We start from the raw sequence: 18,723 nt of genomic DNA on the forward strand, positions 1-18,723 counted from the left end.
CAATAATGATGTTTTGTAGAAGACACATACATTTGATGATTTTCTCAGCCTTATCCTACTTCTGTTTCGATGGGTTTTTGCTGAGCAATTTCCATTTTGAAGTTAAAATGCCAAATGCACACTCGACAACAACGTCTGCACCTTGACAATCGATAATTAAATATGCGCTCTTCTTCACTCAAATTTCGTTGGCCGAATGGCTTCAATTATGTATGATTTTAATGGATAGGCATCGTCGCCTACCAGAACATATGGAATGAGTGTTTCACTGCTGGTATCTATCGGTGAGGGAGCAGGCAAATGTTCTGAGAAATTTTTCAAAAAAACTTGGATATTTGGTGATGCTTCGAAAACTCCCCCGTCGCTTTGCTTTCCGTACGCTCCAACATCTATGAATATGAATTTACACTTGGCGTCGGCTACTGCATGAAGGTTAACTGAAAAAAAAATTTTCTTATAGTTCAAAAACATTGTACCGCTTTTCCCAGGAGATTTTATTCTCACGTGTTTTTCCGTCTATACAACCTACACAGTTGGGAAAGTTCCATTTCTCCTTAAATTCTGCTGCAATTTCAAGAAATCTTTGTTTATTAGCACTGGTAAGTGGACTGGGGCAAGCTGTTCCCACATGCAATCACAAACTTCCTCGACTATTTTTTCCGACGGTGTAGTTGCTCATGCGAAATGTTTCGCTCAATGCTTCAAAGGACATGCCTGTTGATAGATACCTGAAACAATAATACAACCTCAAAAAATCGATTAAAATTTAAAAATTAGGAATAAATATTAACTTCACTTGTTTTAAAACCTATTTTTCAAAACTAAAGACCTACTATCTGCTAATTTTTTTATATAAGTTGTGATTGTATTAAAATATAACTTTACAAGGAATACGCTACTAACTGTGCCAGATAGATTGTATTTTTTTATTGCATTGCTGGTTCTAAGTTATAGTTTTTCAAACTGGAAAATTATTATTTCAGGAGACGAAGCACGGAAGACGTGGGAGCACTTGAGAGATACGTTCAGGAAGAAAGTAAAAGAAAACAAATCTGGTTCCGGAGCAAAACCAACATGGACCTACTTTGAATCTTTAACTTTCTTATTGCCTGTAATGAAGCCACGAGTGACAACTGGAAATCTCCCTGTCCTCTGATACGCCTGTCAACACTCTTCTAGAATCTGAGGATTATGCCGATTTAACAGAACATGATGAGACGTCTACTCTAAATATCGACGAACCTGATGAGTCACCAAATGTAGAACGAGCTCAACGATCCGATAACACGTCCACACCTAGTCCTACTCCAGTGAACAACGAGTTTCAGCGTCCTCGGCAAAAGAGAAAGCGAGGATCGACAATACAAAACGAGGCTCTTAATTTGGAAAAAAGGAAAGTCCAGCTACTGGAAGCTCGGTTTGCTGTCCAAAAATCCAGCTCAATGGAGGAAGAGGATGAAGACACTTATCGTTTTTTAAAAGTTTTGCTGCCTGCACTGAAGAAGCTACCATACCTTCGAAAAATGAAATTGAAAGCTTCAATCTTCAATAGCGTCATCGCTGAGGCTCGAAGCAGAAGAAAGATGCAACAGGCCATACCAATCCGTAAATACTCCTCTTTCTAGTCCACAATCAGGGGAATTTTGGAGGATACAACTTAAATAATCCCTATGCATCAACTTCAAGGCCTACTACACCACATACTGAAACCTGGCCTACCCCTAATGACCAAATACAGACGCCTCCCTACACCAATACCTTCGAGAATCTCTAAGTACAAACATTAACAGATGAAACATTAATGATTAGTTTCTCTTTTTTACATAAGTATTGTTTAAGCTTTTGCTTAAAAATGTTTGACCGTTTGTTAGCTAGTATTTACTTATATACCCTGTTGATAGTGTAACAACTTTTATTCTCATTTATTACATACATTTTTACAATTAGATTTAATTATTTATAATTCTCTTCACGTTAGACAATATTTGATACATGCGCTCAAATTGTATTGTAATAGATTAACATTAAGATTATACATTATAATCTTAGTTATACAAATAACATTAAGAGTCATTAGATTCCATGGTTATATTTATTTTACATTATTTTACAATTTATATTTTGATAAAATAAAAATGTTTTCAATCCTGAATACTATGTTTATTTACTTACCTCAAGAGAATCGATAGCTTTTCGGCAGGTTCTATACAAGTTCTAAAGTTGGACCATTTCTGTAAATCTCCCTTGATGTGGGGACAGTATGTTATCATATGTTTCAACAGTCATTCGATTAGTATTTCTTGAATTTGTCAGCATGATCACGTAAGGGTAAAACAGGTCACATAAAACTCACTTTGGGTGTGATCATTCATTAAACTCATGTACCCAAAACTGTCTCGTGTTTTGAATTTAATAATAAATTCCTGTCTAACAACAAAAAATCCGCTAAATCCCTCGTCCATTGTAAAATTCAAACAATAATCAACAACAAAACTTAAACAAACTTCAAAGTGTTAAAGCCACGATCCGCACTTCTTGAGAGCTGACAGAGTACTGAGTTTCTCATCTCTCTGCCTCTGTCGGGTTGAAATACCGGCTGCAGTGTATGGAGGGGTCCAAAATCTGATCTGTCTGATCGAACCCGGGTTGGTCGTACCTGACTGAGCGGACCGGCTCCAGTGTAGGAGCGCCCTAAGACGCCAAGGTATTTTGCAGGGTTGTATGCTGCAGGATGCAGTGCAAGATTTACAAAAGTAGAACAAATCCCCTTTATTACTTATTGCTAGCCAACCTTTAAGAGCAGGATCAAGTTCCCATTTACTTGTATATTTTTGTTTATAAGTAGTAGATGTTTGTTTAACTTTACCAACTTTAGGAGGAGTAGGAGCTAATTCCTTATCACTACCAGTTCCACAGTCACGACTCGTAATTAATTATTACTGAGTAAAACACGTAAAAAAATTCCCTAGATCTAGGGAGAAATTCCCTAGGCTGGCATAACTGCAGTGACAGAATAGAATAAATAACTTCCTTATATTGAAAAATACAAACGAGAAAAACCTGACCAATCACAAACGGGAACAATAATTTAATAACGAAATGCGTATTGGCAAAGAAGCCCGAGATCACAGAGGAAATACAACAATTACACTTTACCATAGAGGTAGAAACTTTATCATAGAAAGAAAGAAGTTACAAAAATAAAAAGAGGAAAACGTATCGATAGACTCTTATGCAGTTGGTAGATCCTACTTTGAACTCTAAAATCCCTTGTACTTTCCTCGCATGAATATTAGTATACCTATTATCGCCTCCACAAATGCCTACCACCCTTTAGCCTGTTATCCCTTCCCACCCACCCAGAAACCCTGATTCCCCTCAGTCTTCTAGATTGATGAACTATTTTGGAACCTACATTTAAAATATATCATAAATTATTGAACAATATAAAAATCTCGACAGTCAAAAAGTTATTTCTAGAAAAGAAAATATAATATTAAGGAGTTGATAAAAGTGTTTATAGATATTTATAGCTAACGTGACTAATGAAAACATTAACATAATTTATAATAATTTACGTCTTCAAAATTTGCAACTGTTCTAATACTTATCACTATTCAACTGAAGAACAGAAATAAATCGCAAAAGCGATTAGGAAGAGTAACCATGTAGGTTAGATGTCACTCCACGTCGTGCCAACTTCAAATGCCCGAGCATGTATCAACTAATTTGGCTGAAACGAAGTAAGCCAAAGAATATAGTTGACGAGAACAAAGGCGATAATAACAGTTTCTGACTGTTTGATTAGTAGGTTAATGTTATATAATAAATATACGACAATTTGACTTGGCAAATTAAATTTTGTTTCCTTGACCACAAAGAACTGTTTATCTTTTATTCATAATCCTGTGGTTGTAGAGTGAATCAAGTAATTTTATTTCCGGCTTAAGTAACTTGAATGCTTGACATCCTCTGATTTTTTTCCTGAAAATTTAGTGGGATCAACTGACCCCCAGGTTCCGCCGACCCTGCAGAGAAGTATTTATGAACGATTATAATGAAAGAATTTAAGAAATAAAATAGATGTGACTTAATTAGTCAGTTAATTAAATACATAAATGCTATATCCTGTAATAACATCCTTAACAATATAAAGGCATCGTATTGCATTTTTGATCAGATTTTAGATTTTTACCATCCAAATGTATAGATAACAGACACTATGTTGTATTGTATTCCCATTCCTCTTTGTACAACGTTATATTCAATAAACACAACATGGTCCTCCTCCGTCCGTAGACTAATGGTTATTAATAGTCTCGGCTCTCTAACCGAGAGATCACGGGTTCAAGTTCAAATCCCGGGGAGGTCCAATCAGGCATAGACACGATTGATAGTGTACTTTGTAAATAAAAATACCAGTGTAATAAAATATCAGTGTACATCGAAGCCAGCATAGCTTAAAGCTGAGGCATAAAAAAGAATAAAAAGATTTAAAAAAAAAAACACAACATGTAAAGTTACAATTTTATTTGTAATTGTCGTTGGTGAGGTGTTCCAAGGAATTCCAAAGTGATGATAACAAAATAAAAAAAATACATCAATTTGACAGTTGAATAATTGTGTAAAGATAATATTTATTTTATTATTATGTGAAATTTGGATTTATCTTAACTTGTTAATTTGTTATTGTACTAAAGAGCATCTTCAGTTATGATATTCTTATAAGACCTTTATATAATTTTCACAATAGGAACTGCGGCGGTTCTAACCAACTAGTTAACCTTTGAGTCAACTCCAAGTTAAACAATGACTCATTCACGTATTCCATGATATAGTGCAAGTGAAGCTATAACGGTGTTTATCTTTACATACCTGTCATTTATTTAGTCTGAAGTTATAAATTTAAATGGCATCAGAAGAGTATCAAGATATAGTGGAAAGTGATTTTACAAATGGGCTGATTATATTTGGTAATTTTCTTCCTGAAGAAGTAATGTCAAACATTTTGCACTGTCTAAGTTGGGATGATCTTTTAAATTTCAGGCTTGTTTGTCATTCCTGGAAAAGATTGATAGATTCCTTTGTGAGTTATAAAAAAATTAGAGAGTGTAAAAGTTACAAAGCATGTTTTGCTTTTAATGTAAAGGGATTCAACCCTGAAAGTTTACCATTCTATCTCTATTATGCAATAGGTAAAAATGCTTTTGGAAGTAATCATCTCAAGAATGCTTTTGGATCAGGTAAGAGTTTTTACTTAATTCTAAAAGTTAGCAGTTAATTATTACTAGTAATTTAAATTGCCAATAATTTTCTTGGTTGCAGTATAATCAATGGCCACCACGACAATCACATCAATATTTATGAAAGTGGAATTATCAATATTCATGATTATCTAAAACTATTGAAACCAAAATGTTGAACCAAATGTGTTACAGTAGAACCCCTCATATCCGGCCACCACGGGACCGAGACCCTGGCCGGATAACGATTCGGCCGGATGAACCAACCTACAGTACACAGCACTTGACGAAAACAAAACAATTGTACTGTACTGTACTAACCGCACTGGAATAATCAACGAACTGTTTACAGGTTAAACCTATTAGCTCAACTGAGGACAACACAGGAAAATGTAAACAAATAGATACACCAAAATAACGCAAGAGTCGTGGGAGACTAGTGCGTGCAACTGCGCGTCTGCAAGCCGTGGTAAATAAATTTCGATATTGGCTTCCGGGAAGTGGCCGGATAAACCGAGGTGCGGTAAAACCGAGGCCGGATATGAGGGGTTCTACTGTATAGCTTTTTCAAATTACAGTATAGTTCAGCTGTGGTTATTGTTCACTTTAGGCACTTCACATAATTTGTCAAAATTTCAAATTAAACAAACAATAAAGGTATAGGCCTAGAGGAATAGTACAATAGATATGTAAGGGTGGAAAGGGGTAGGGTACGATAAGCGGACCCTGTTTTTTAGGCTATATCGAAATTGGCAAACATTACTTAATCATAACCATCAATACTAATTAATTATTTTGAACAATTAACTTAAATAATCTATATGAACAGCTGTAAACACTTTCAAATAATACAAGTAATGTAATATTTCAAATTTCATATAAGTAACATTGTTTATTACTAAAAAATGGCTGTCAATCTTAGGAAGCTTCACGAAATTGCTTTAAAAGATGATAAAACATGTTTTTTATGGCTTCTACATGTTGGGTTAGTACCTAAGAATCCATTATGTGATATTTGTGGAAAGAATGTAACTGTGAGAGGAGCAAACATGGTCGTCTTCAGATCCAAAAAAGAAGGTAATGGTGGACACAATTTTAGTAAAAACGGACTGAAGAATAGTTTTTTTTAGGGTCAAAGTTCGGACTGCGCAATATTGTGACTTTAATGTACTTCTTTTCCAGAAATCAGACAAAATACGATTTTTTAATTCTTGAGTGTAGTTCGGATTTACACAGTCCATCAAGAAGTACCATATCTGACTGGCTGTCGTTTTGCAGGGAAGTGTGTTTTATTTGGATTGATGATCAGTTTAATAGGGAAGAAAAGCTTGGAGGTCCTGGAGTGATGGTGGAAATTGATGAGTGTAAAATTGGAAAATGTAAAAATAACAAAGGGAGGTTGGTAGAAGGAACCTGGATTCTAGGTTTAATAGAAACTATACCGGAAGGACAAAAACGTGGGGGTATGTATAGGATAGAGATTTGTCCTGAAAACAAACGAGATGGTAAGTTAAAACTCTCATTCCTCTCGTACTAAAACATGTACAGCCTGGAACAACCATAGCCACAGATATGTGGAAAGCTTATTTTGGATTAAGTGATTGTGGTTTTGTCCATTTTACAGTCAACCATAGTGAAAACTTTGGTACTTTGGGATTATACCGACCACACCAGTATGAAGAACACAAAAATATATAAATTTATAGAAAGAAACATGATAGAACGAAAAAACAACTCTTTAATTACAAGATTGCAAACTTACAACGATTATCAATTGTTAATGGGGTCAGATTCCGTTATATGCCCCCAACGCTTAAACTTTTTTCAATGAACTTAGAACGTTATAAAACGATGTAGTTGAGTAACAGAAATAACATTCCATCAGTGATCAAGCATTTCTAGGTATTGTGATCCGTATTGTTGTCGCTGTTATCTTATCTTTCTCGATAATCCCGATTACGGTAGGCCGCGCGGCATCACATGATTATTTAAGTTCTTTGCACGGTACATAATTGCCTTTCCATTACAATTCAATTTATATTTCTGATCAGCCCCTCTAGAATTTGATATTTTACTGATAGGTACTATCTCGAGGGATGTTTTTCTTTCGTTGACATCAGCGCGGGGCACCATGGTGGTGCCGAAGCCCGCGCTGATGGCCGGAGGCACTCGCATTTTGGGTGGCAGAGTGTAATCAAGAATAAAAACATGTTTTGTGTGTTTTTTTTCAATAAAGAGTTTTTGTTTGGCAATGTTTGTTTTTGGTGAATTTTTGTGTTTGGAGAAATGTAGGGGTAAAATACGGAAGTAGAACAAAGCAAAGCACCAGCTAAACGGGCGACGAGACTCTGCAATCACGTTATCTACTAGACCGCTCGACTTTGACCTCTGTCTGAGAATGGGGAGGGGTTTGCGATAAGACAATTCCTGTTTTATATTGACGAAATATTGTTCTACGCTAATCTAGTAATTAATAGAAGCAAAATGTCAAATAACGATTCATGTCTGGGTGTGGTCGGTATAATCCCAAAGTACCGTTAAACCCAGGAACTGGTGCCAACACTCAGACAGTTGAAAGTTTGTGGAGAGCCGTAAAACGCAGTCTAAGAAGTGGTATCCCAGCCGACCTTCTCGCAGATCACTTCTGTGAATATTTATATAGAAGAGAGGTACGATTTTCTGAAGAGAACGTGTTCAACCATTTCTTAAAAGCAGTAAAAAATTGCTACCCAGGCGAAAACATGTAGATAGTTTTGACAAGTTTCCGTTTTCTATTCTAATTATTGTTATGTTCTAATTTATTTTTCTATTCCCAATGTTTGTTATCATTTCTTAATTATTTATGAGTTTTGCTGTTTGATTGTTCTCGTTCTGATTCATTTAGTTAAAGTTATGAGTTTCCCTAATTTTGGTTATGTTCATTAATTATTTGTGACATCATTAAATTCATATTTTAATTTAAAACATATGATTGTGATTGGGGACAATAGATTCTTTTATATCGATTGATAGTTTATGATTCGATATGCAAATATTAGGTATCGATGATTATATTCTTCAATATTAAAAACCGGGTCCGCTTATCATACCGTAACCGAGGAAAGCTTAAATAAAAACTTAAATTACGATGGAATAGTACTGATCCAAAATGTCTAATCCGGGCTTCTGCACCACCCTGCACTTCTGGCAAAAAAAAGAAAGGGCCAACTGGCCTGCATAATAAATAATTAAAACTAAAAATAACAAATATAACTGAAGAAAAGAAAGAAAACATTTATGTAAATATAAAGAATGAGGGGGAAAAATGGTCAACTTACAGAATATCTAATGAGGAGGAGGATGTAGACAACAATGGACGCCACTTTTGATATAAAGAAAAGAAAAACAAAATTACATGTTTAGCTACAAATGACATAATATCTGAACTTTTCATTCTAACACAATCAAACAGAGCACACAATACACATATTGTCCATACGTAACAAATAACGGCTGCGGTATAATAAGTGTTCGACACTTGAGTGATCGAATCATCCATTAGAACGGTTTAAATTCTGTCAGACATGTTTGTTTACCATGTTAAGTAATTGTAACTGCCCAAACTTAGTACTGTTTTAAAGAAAGTTTTATTATTTTGTCTAATCTAAAATGCATATATTTTTTATACATATAAAACTATAGCTTCACTATAAAACAATCTTAAAAGTCTCTAACGTAATTCTATTCGACATTATTGTTCCAAAGTAATTGAAACAAATTTCAACCACTGTTTGTCAATACATACTACAAAATAACATGTTGAGTTATTTCATTCGTGTAACCTTTTACCGTAATAGCATGTTAGTATACAAAGATTTAATTAACTCACTACAACGTACATAGACTGATTAAGTAATAAATTTATAAATAGGTTAATTCAAATTTGACTATACAACACAATGATTGGGTAATACAAAGTCATTATCTACTATTTGAAGGGTGCAGAGGAAAAACGACTTGTCACAAAAACCAAATTTTACAGGGAAGACTTTTTAAACTTTAAAACCTTTTCCAGGATATAATAAAATACATAACACTAAAGTCTTGGTTGCAATCTGTCAATTGAACACTTGAGAACAAAATCACGTACTATTATTTTATTATTTTAATACCTTACGTAATTAGATTTAATACCTTATGTAATTAGATACTATATTTTTATGTGCTACATGGACTCTAGTCTTTTTTCCTGTGGAATTGGGTGGAATAACTTTTTTTTTTTTTTTGTAATGGTATTAATTTTATTTTTTAAAAATCGAAACTAAACATAAAATAGGATATAAACATGTTGTACTTATATTATTGGTTAATAATCTTCTTAAATAGTTTCCGTCCTCGTTTTTGTAGCTAAGTTAGGTTTTCTTACACCAGCTCGGTTCTGCAATAAAAAAATTATAACTAATTATGTTTTGTTATTATATTGTTTTAATTATAATATTATATAATTATTACTAACGTAACATACCAGGCTGGGTTAGTAAGCTATTTAATAATTAATTAGACATAAACAATACAATTTCTGTATATAATAAAAAATATACTAACCAGTAATCACTGTCTCGCTCCTCCTCATTAAGTTGTGGCAGGTTGTTCTCCTTCACAGGTAGATTGGTGAAGAACGCCTGTACCTCATCTTTGCAGAATTGTTTGAGGACCTGCATACCTTTATACTCGTAATTGGGTAAAGGTACAGGTATTGGCTCGAAGTAAGATTGTTGAGGCTCCAGAAGCTGAGGGTCTGGTACAGATGTCTTCTTTCTTTTTGTTACAGGTCTGTTTGTAATCCTTGTTTCAACGTAATATCCATTGTACGAATCACGGTGTTCAACTGTCTGCACATTTTTCTTACGCACTCTTAACTGTCTTATTGGCCGTGTTTGAGCTGTGAACTTATTCTGATAAATTGAGTCGAAAAATTCACCCCATTTGTGAAACATCTCTCTACTGCAACTTATTACCTCAAATGGACTTTGGCTCACTCTCGAGTACTTAATAACTTCCCTCCATTCGTCTGGTGTTTCCACTGCTGCTTTCTTGTTGATTAGCCCCATGTTTTTATCTGGTTCCATGTAAGAATGGCCTCTTATAGGAAATGTAACTATAACTTCATCGAACCGGTCCTTCTTAGTAACTATGTAATGCAAGTATCTTATAAATATAAAGTTCTTATTCTGTCCAGCGCACGAGTCCCAGAATATCAACAGTTCCCTAATTGTACTGTCTAGATTAGTGATAAAAGCATGTAACATAGAGAAAACATCATCCGCATCTTCTTTGCTGCAGTTTGATTGTATGTATAGAAAAACGATTGGCCACTAGACAGAACATGAATATTGAAAGAATAGAAGGACAACTGTCTCTTGTAGCTAATACACGTCGTTAGTTGTAATGTTAGGTTAGGCTAGGTTAATGTTTGTTAGGTATCGGTAAGTTAAGGCCATAGTCCATAGCAATAGCCTCACATGTTGCTCTTTTTTGTGTATTTAATTTACCACTTCTTTTGTGTTTATAAAACCAATCAGCTTTAAGCTTATGGAGCTTCATTTCTGTTTGCAATGTTCTATAACTTTCATCTAGTTTTGATTTTTCATTAGGATCTTTAGAATTTTCAATATTGCTGTTTCTTGCACTTTTTGCATATCACAGGTACTGCAAGTATCAGTCCTTGGGTACCCAAAAGATATGTTGTATTTCGTATTCATTGTGTTTCGAAATGACTCATAGCTTATTTCAACGTTAGGAAACTTTTCCAAAAACAATGCAAGTAATTTTTTTACGTTTAGATCTCTGGTAAATAAATCTTCTTCGAATCTGATAAACTATAATGGGCTTTCCTGCCTTTTAAGGAAGTAAAAAATGTATTCAAACTGTCATATGTTTCTTGTGGACGCTTATTACCCCTGTTAACATGCTTTCCCCTTTCGTCAATGGGGGCTATACCAGTAGAGCTCAGTGAGCTTTTTATAGTTGTAATACGGCGATCAGTTGCACCGAATATTGACAAGAAACCCCCATAGCAAACTGGGACCTCTACAATTTTTCCGTCTCTTAATACTCTAACTTTATAAGAGTATGAGTAGTCATTCAACCGAGCAATAGCTACATCGTTCCTTGGCCGCCTCCGCTCTACTGAGTGTACCGTAATTAAGCCAGCCAGATAAGAGTTTTGTGCATTTCTGTCAGTCATATAATTAAAATCATTAATAAGCCTAGTGCGCTCACCTCCAATGAAATGTTCTAAACACTTATACCGTCGCTTACACCTGCAGTCGGGGCCAGTTTCATTGGTGGAGTCTCGTAACTTTTTCGTGGCGTTTTTGATTGAACCATGTTTTTTACGTTTCTTTGATGAATGTTCAGCACTGACCATAGTGTCTTCCTCACTACTACTCATTTTCATAAAACACCATACAACACTACAAATTAACGATATATCTCATTAAAACACTGCACAGGGGGAACAAAACAGCAGAACAACAGGCAGCAGTAGGCCTACAGACAGCAATGTTCAGCTGACAAGACGGCGTGCGGCGCCTGCGCGAAACAGGCAGTGGCTGGACTCTAGTCATTTATACTCGGTTTACTCTGGAGCCGCTACACATGGTGATACTTCACCGCCTTAGCAACCAATTTACGCAATAAAATCAATTTGGAAATTTTTGGACTTTTGTCGTTTTTCGTCTGCACCCTTCATTTGTTATTAGGCTATACATACTTACGTATTATAAATATAAAAAGCTACATACAACGTTAACAAGCACTCTCGTGTTTTGAGCTTGAATTTGGGTAATATCTCGAAGGAATGTGTTTTTTGTTTCACCAGAAGAATTCTTATGGTCAGGGACATTTCGGATCGGTATTTTCCCAACCTCAAATCACGTCCTTCTCTGATGCCACATCACGTAAGATCACGGTTAAGTACCTATCGGAAATGCTTCTGGCCATCTGTGTGGACTACGGTGCCCCACACTGTTGGCGAAATGAAAAAAACATCCCTATTGTGATAGAATAGAATTTTCTTTATTAACTTGAACATAGAGAACAGTTATGCGTCATATAAAGTATTTTAGTACAGGTTTGAACAATTGTAGTTTGTGATTAGTGTCTTTGTTGAAACTGGAGCTCTTCATTGAATTCTTGAATAGTATACACAGGATATTCAGTCAACCAGGCGTCAAGTTTCCTCTTTAATTCCTTCCCTGTCATCTGTCTGAAGTTTGCTGGTTAAATAGACATGCCCCCAGAGACGTTGGTTTTCGTTCATGTAGTGCTGTGTCGTACTGGTGGGATAATGAATGAGCTTCAGGTGTTGTGGTTGTGTAGTCGGGTTTCTCAAGGGAGTCCTAACTTTTCCACAAGGAGTATGAGTTGTTGTATATACATTGCTGTGACAGTCTTGATTCTGAAGTGTTTGAACGCAGACCTGCAGCTGTCTCGATGATCCAGATTGGCTAAACATCTCACAGCTGATTTTTGAATTGTTATTACTCTCTTAAGATTTAAAGCTGAGGTACCACCCCACACAACGACCCCATATCTCAGGTTGGTTTCCATGAGAGCATGATAGGCAATTTTTGCCGTCTCCTTGTTGCTTGTGTTTTTTATTCTTTTCAACACATATAAGGCAGTGTTCAATTTTTTGCAAAGGTTGTCGATATGTGGACCCCAGGTTAGTTTAGAATCTATAGTTAGGCCAAGAAGCACTGTCTCCTCTTCATAGCTTAGGCCTGGTAAAACAGGAACTTGTTCTCCTCTTCTTTCAAAATTAATTTGTTTTGTTTTGGTAGGGTTTGCAGCTAGGTCATTTGAGAAACAGTAGTCAAATGTCATGTTTAGAGCTATGCATGCCTTTATGCTAAGGACCTCTGGGGAGTCACTTTGAAGGAGTAGGGTTGTATCATCGGCATACATAACAACATAGCTGTGATCTTTTATGTAGTCAGGGTAATCGTTTGTTAGGAGTATGAACAGAACAGGACCAAGCACGGACCCCTGTGGAATACCTCTGGTTATTGAACGTGGGGCTGATCTAATTGTATTACTCCATTACTTATGTGGTTCAGTTCTACCAGTTGACTCCGCCCTGTCAAATAGCTGTTAAACCAGTTATTTGCAGTGCCCCTTATTCCCAGCCTTTCTAGCTTGTCTATGATGATTTTGTGCCCTATGCAGTCAAACGCCTTTGAGTAGTCAAGCAGTATAGCTGTCATAAATTTATTGTTGTCAAGGTGATTGATAATAAATTTAATGAGGTCGGTCATTGCTGTGGTTGTGGATTTTCCTTTTATGAATCCATGCTGGCTTTTTGTTAAAATGTCAAATTCCATTAAGTGGGTCATCAGTATTTTCAATACGATTTTTTCTATTATTTTAGAGAACGTGGGAATTATTAAAATTATCCGGTAATTTCCAGTTTGGGTTTTTTTCACCTTTTTCAGCTTTGGGTACACCTTAGCTTCTTTCAGTGCAGAAGGGAAACAACCAGTTTGGAGAGACTTGTTTATTACTGCTGTTAGTGGTGTAAGGATAGCAGCTACACAGTATTTTACTAATTTAGCTGATATTTCACACTAAAAGAGGTGTTATTCTTTAGTGAAGATATGTGTTTGACATCTTTTTCATTAATTATATTGAAACTAAGGTTTTGGCGAACTCAATGCTATGCACTAGCACCTGTTGTCTGCTATGCTAGCGAAGTAGGTATTAAATTCTTCAGCAATTTCTTTAGGCTTGATTATTTTTCTTCCTGCCGAAACCAGTTTCATTGGTTGAGTTTCTTTCATCCCTCTATTTGCTGCCCTTTCATGGTTTATTATTTGCCAAACTGTCTTAGATTTGTTATCAGATTGTAATATTTGTTGTGCTGCTGCTGATTGCCGAACCTCATTCAATCTGAGATCATAGTTTATTTTTCTCAACCATAATGGTTTTATCATCATGCCAGCCAATCAGTTCATATCTATGGGAGGCTTTGAGGTAGTCTTGTTTTAGTTGCATTACCATTAAGTCTGTACAATTATACGCCCGCTTCTTTTTCCTTTGTCTTGTTTTCTTAACTGGCCACGCATAGTTGAGTTCCATTGTCAAGATATGGAGGAATGAGTTGTAAGAATCATCAGCTGAATCTGCTGCATAGACTCTTCTCCAGTCATGTTTTAGTATATTAATTCTGAGCACCTCTAGTGACTGTGTTGTGAGTATGAGTGTGTGTGTGTGTGTGTGCGCGTGTGCGTGTGTGTGTGTGTGTGCGCGCGTGTGCGTGTGTGCGTGTGTGTGTGCGTGTGTGTGTCTTTGTGTACCCGTGTGTGTGTACCTGTGAATTTGTCTTTTCAATTTTGATTGGTTGATTGTTTGGTCTATTGCACTATTTAGTGTGCAAAACTGTCCTTTATGGTCGGACAAACCTGTCTCGACCTATGATAATACCCAGATTCATGCACAGATCACGTAAGTGCTTGTAAAGGTTATGTTTATCTTTGGTTCTACTAGTAATAAGATAACCTAATCTAAACCTTCTTATATCGCATTATAACATTGAATAGTGTAGTAATATTTCCATTGCTAATATTTACGTCATTGCTTGTACAAAATGGCCTGTTACTGGCTACCGAATAACCCAAAACCAAAAAATCGGTATGAGAACAACTGAATTCTGGTAATAGGTTACCACTGAATTACCTGTTACTGACACTAATACTGCAGATCTGTAATGGCAGCAAGTCCAGTGGTTATGCACATGTTTTATTTATGTCAGACACGTTTATCCTTCAAAATAGTCAAAAGTAAGCATATGTTATTCTGATTTGTTCGTTATATCTTATAAATTCACATATCATAGATTGTTTTTGTTTACTATAACAATATTATTTTTTATGCTGTAATTTGAAACACAATGTAACTCAAATATGGCATAATTTGATATAAGTAGTTGTAGCGAGGATTTCTTCACTCATGAATATTGATGATTTGATATTATCAATCACTCGAGTGTTGGACACTTATTATATCGCAGCCAAAATAACTCCATTGTTGTAACCAAATTCAAGGAAACTCGAATAAAACATGGCTAATGGTGACGACAAAACAAAAGAACGTTTTTATTTTTAAATCTACTCAACAGCAAATCTGACAAATCACAAAACAGAAAAAAAATTTTATGGCATAATTTTCAAACACAATACCAATTAGTAAACAAGAACGAGAGCACAGAGGAAAATACGACAATAAAACTTAACCATAAATGTAGAACCTATTGCAAAAAAGAAGGTAAGAGAAAAAAAGTACCATATAACTCTTAAATTATCGTCATATTCAGTTGGTAGCCATATTCTGAGCTGTAAAATTCCTTGTACTTTTTTGCCGGAATGTTAGGTATCTCGGTTATTCCCTCCATCAATTCCAAGCCCTCCTTAGCTTTTTATATATAATAAATAAAACATTCCTTGAAATATTAAAATTCACGGTCAGATCACAAGCACTGTAAAGGCTGAATATAACTGTTTTTAATCTATAAGATGGTGGCTACATCCTAGACTGCAGCCTACACCTGTAACTGTCTAAAAATGTTTCTAATGTATACTTTGTAATGTGTCAGTCTAGCAAAATAAACTTGATTCATGTTTAACAACAAATAATATATAGAGACAAGGATTACTATGTTAGTTTTATTCAACATTTTTAATGACTATTTTCTAGTTTATTTCATGTTTGACATCTGTTTCTGCTTCATATGTATTTGAAGGGTACACAGGGAAAAGGGGCTAATCAACATTATGCAAGTTTTACAGCAGAGGTGTTTTTTTAGTTAAAATCTTTTATATTCTTCAAAAATTTAAACATTTTTTAACAGGAATATATGCTTTGAAATTCATAGTTATTTGTTAACCTTCACAATACATTTCACTAACATAGTTTTTACTTCCCTGCTTTGGAAATGAAGGATATAATTACTACCATATTGTAACTGTAACAAATAAGACAACTTTATAAACTAGACTTTACAAATACAAGTAATATTCTTTCTGAACATTATATTTTTTTGTTACATTGAAGTGAAAAGTTATATGTCACAGTAATGATTATGGTTTACAAGTGGCTCCTCAGAAAATCAGAATTGGATCCTACTTGAATTTTTTAACCCGTAAGAGCCTAGTGTAGCCATATGGTCACAGTAGTATTTACATAAATCATACAGAGTGGTCATTTCCTCACTTTATTATCATTATCAGGGCTGATAAGTGTTAACCCGTAAGAGTCTAGTGTAGCCATATGGTCACAGTAGTATTTACATAAATCATACAGAGTGGTCATTCCTCACTTTATTATCAGGGCTGATAAGTGTTAACCCGTAAGAGAGCCTAGTGTGGTCATGAGACCATAGTAGTATGTACATTAATCAATCAAATTATCATTTATTCATTTTGTACAATGTACAGAATAGTGTCAAATTTATTAAACATCAAATAATTAAATCACAATGCAATATATAAAAATGTTACCATTCAATACAATTTTAAAATACAACCTACTACATATATAACTTAAATAAAATATTTTTTACCGTTGTATTAAAAACATTTCTAAATTACAAAATAAAGGGATTTGTCAAATATTGTTGCTTTAGTGCTTTTTTTGAATTTGATTTTACCTTTAATAAGTTTTTTTGCTTGCGGAATTTTTATAAAAAATATTCCCATATAAGTAGGTCTTTTTAATAAATTCTAATCTTGGTTTTTCTATAGTTTTAAATTGTGGTGTATTGTTATTGTATCTCCAAAGATGGGTTTGTTAAGTAATATCCGTAGTAAAACAAGACAGTTACTAAAATGTATATACTGTATACTATAAGTATACCTAGTTCCCTAAAGTGGTATTTTTCTTAATCTCTTCATTCCAACTTCAGCATAGTTCTAATATATGTACTACTGTAAATACTGTACTTATATCATACGTTATATGCAACGGAATAAATAAAAAAATAAACAAGTTCTAGAGTATTTAAGTCACATAAATCAGTCATTTTCTGAAGTGCATAAATACTAGAAGAAATTTTACATTTTAAATGGTATTCATGACTGTCCCAAATCAAATGTTTATCAATAGTAAGTCCTAGGAATGTAGCATTATCAGTCTGTTCTAATTGGTTATTACTTATACATATTAATGGAATAATTTCTTGTGATTGTTTTGTCCTGAATGCTATTTAGTTTTTTTCTCTATTCAGAAGTAAACTTTTTGAGGAAAAAATGGACCAATCTGGTACAGAATTAAAAAATTAGATATTTCATCTTTTTCAACTGACTTTCCTAAAATTAGTAAGTTAGCATTATCAGCATATAAACAAATTGTACTATTTCTGGAAACATTCTGTGGCAAACCTTTAGGCTAACAATAATGGAAAAATAATAATGGACACAAAATGGAATCCTGAGAAACACCATATTAAACAATTTATTATGAAGAAGTAATTTTAAGTATTGTTTTTTTGTACAACTAATTTCAACATATTGCTTCCTATTTTCTAAATATGTTTTTAACAACTTTAGAGCTTTGTTATTTATGTCAAAGTTGTTCAATGTATTTAAGAAATTACAATGTGATACACTATCAAATGCCCTACTGAGGTTCATAAATATACTAAAAGTTGGAAGGAGAGACACTGGTAATTTCTCACTTTATTATCTGGGCTGTTACGGGTTTAACTTGTAACAGCCTAGTGTGGCCTTGTGGTCACATTACATCATAGTGTATTCATTCTTACGTTTAATTAAACTAAAAGATTAATTAAACAATTAGTTGATACCAGATAATTGTAAATTATTGGTTTAGAAGCTTAACATTATATTATACCTTACTATCAGATGTTTTTATTGTATTTTTATATTATAGGTTAGAAAAATAAATAACCATTAAGCAATCAGGAAAAAAAATATTGGTACAATGCATTTATTGAAGACAATATTTCTAAATATTACAAGATGCATATAAAATAATTCTGGGAATAATCATAAAGATGGTATAATGAGATACATAATTTAGTGTAAAATTGAGTACAGATTTTAAAATCAATCAGGTTGACTTTGAACCTGAATCGGTGAAGAGTGTGTAATATTGACCTCGAAAAATGTTATTTAAATTTGAATTTTTTTTTTTCACTAAAAAATAATACTCTATTCTTAGTTGAGAGCCCCTAATAGAAAAGTCTGATTTTGCTGTTAATTGTTTTAGGGGAAATCCCTCATGTGTGTCAACCGCCCAGACGAAGTTTTGGGAGACGCCGTGCTCAAGACTTGAGAATGTGTTCTGATGGTAAGAAATTATTAGTCCAGGTTTATTTAAAATAATATATTAAATTTTAATGAATATAAGATATACAATAACTTTGTGAAACTACAATGTTGCATATACATTCATTATAATTAATTACATTTATCAGGTGTCT

At 34.3% G+C, this 18,723-nt stretch overlaps 1 protein-coding gene across 2 annotated transcripts in view; it reads left to right on the forward strand.

Moving 5' to 3' along the window:
- The first annotated feature begins 4,493 nt into the window (after positions 1-4,493).
- Positions 4,494-18,723, forward strand: part of LOC124357668 (F-box only protein 6-like) — a 36,921-nt gene continuing 22,691 nt past the window's right edge. The window contains exons 1-2 of one of the 2 annotated variants that reach the window (XM_046809651.1): positions 4,494-5,243; positions 18,510-18,590. In XM_046809651.1, the coding sequence (XP_046665607.1) occupies positions 4,910-5,243; positions 18,510-18,590 (415 nt within the window). In that variant the 5' untranslated portion in view covers positions 4,494-4,909. The remainder of the gene's footprint in view (positions 5,244-18,509; positions 18,591-18,723) is intronic. The other variant, XM_046809652.1, reaches the window with a different exon arrangement.

The sequence above is a fragment of the Homalodisca vitripennis genome, chromosome 3 (genome assembly GCF_021130785.1).
Source record: "Homalodisca vitripennis isolate AUS2020 chromosome 3, UT_GWSS_2.1, whole genome shotgun sequence".
Taxonomy (NCBI): Eukaryota; Metazoa; Arthropoda; class Insecta; order Hemiptera; family Cicadellidae; genus Homalodisca; species Homalodisca vitripennis.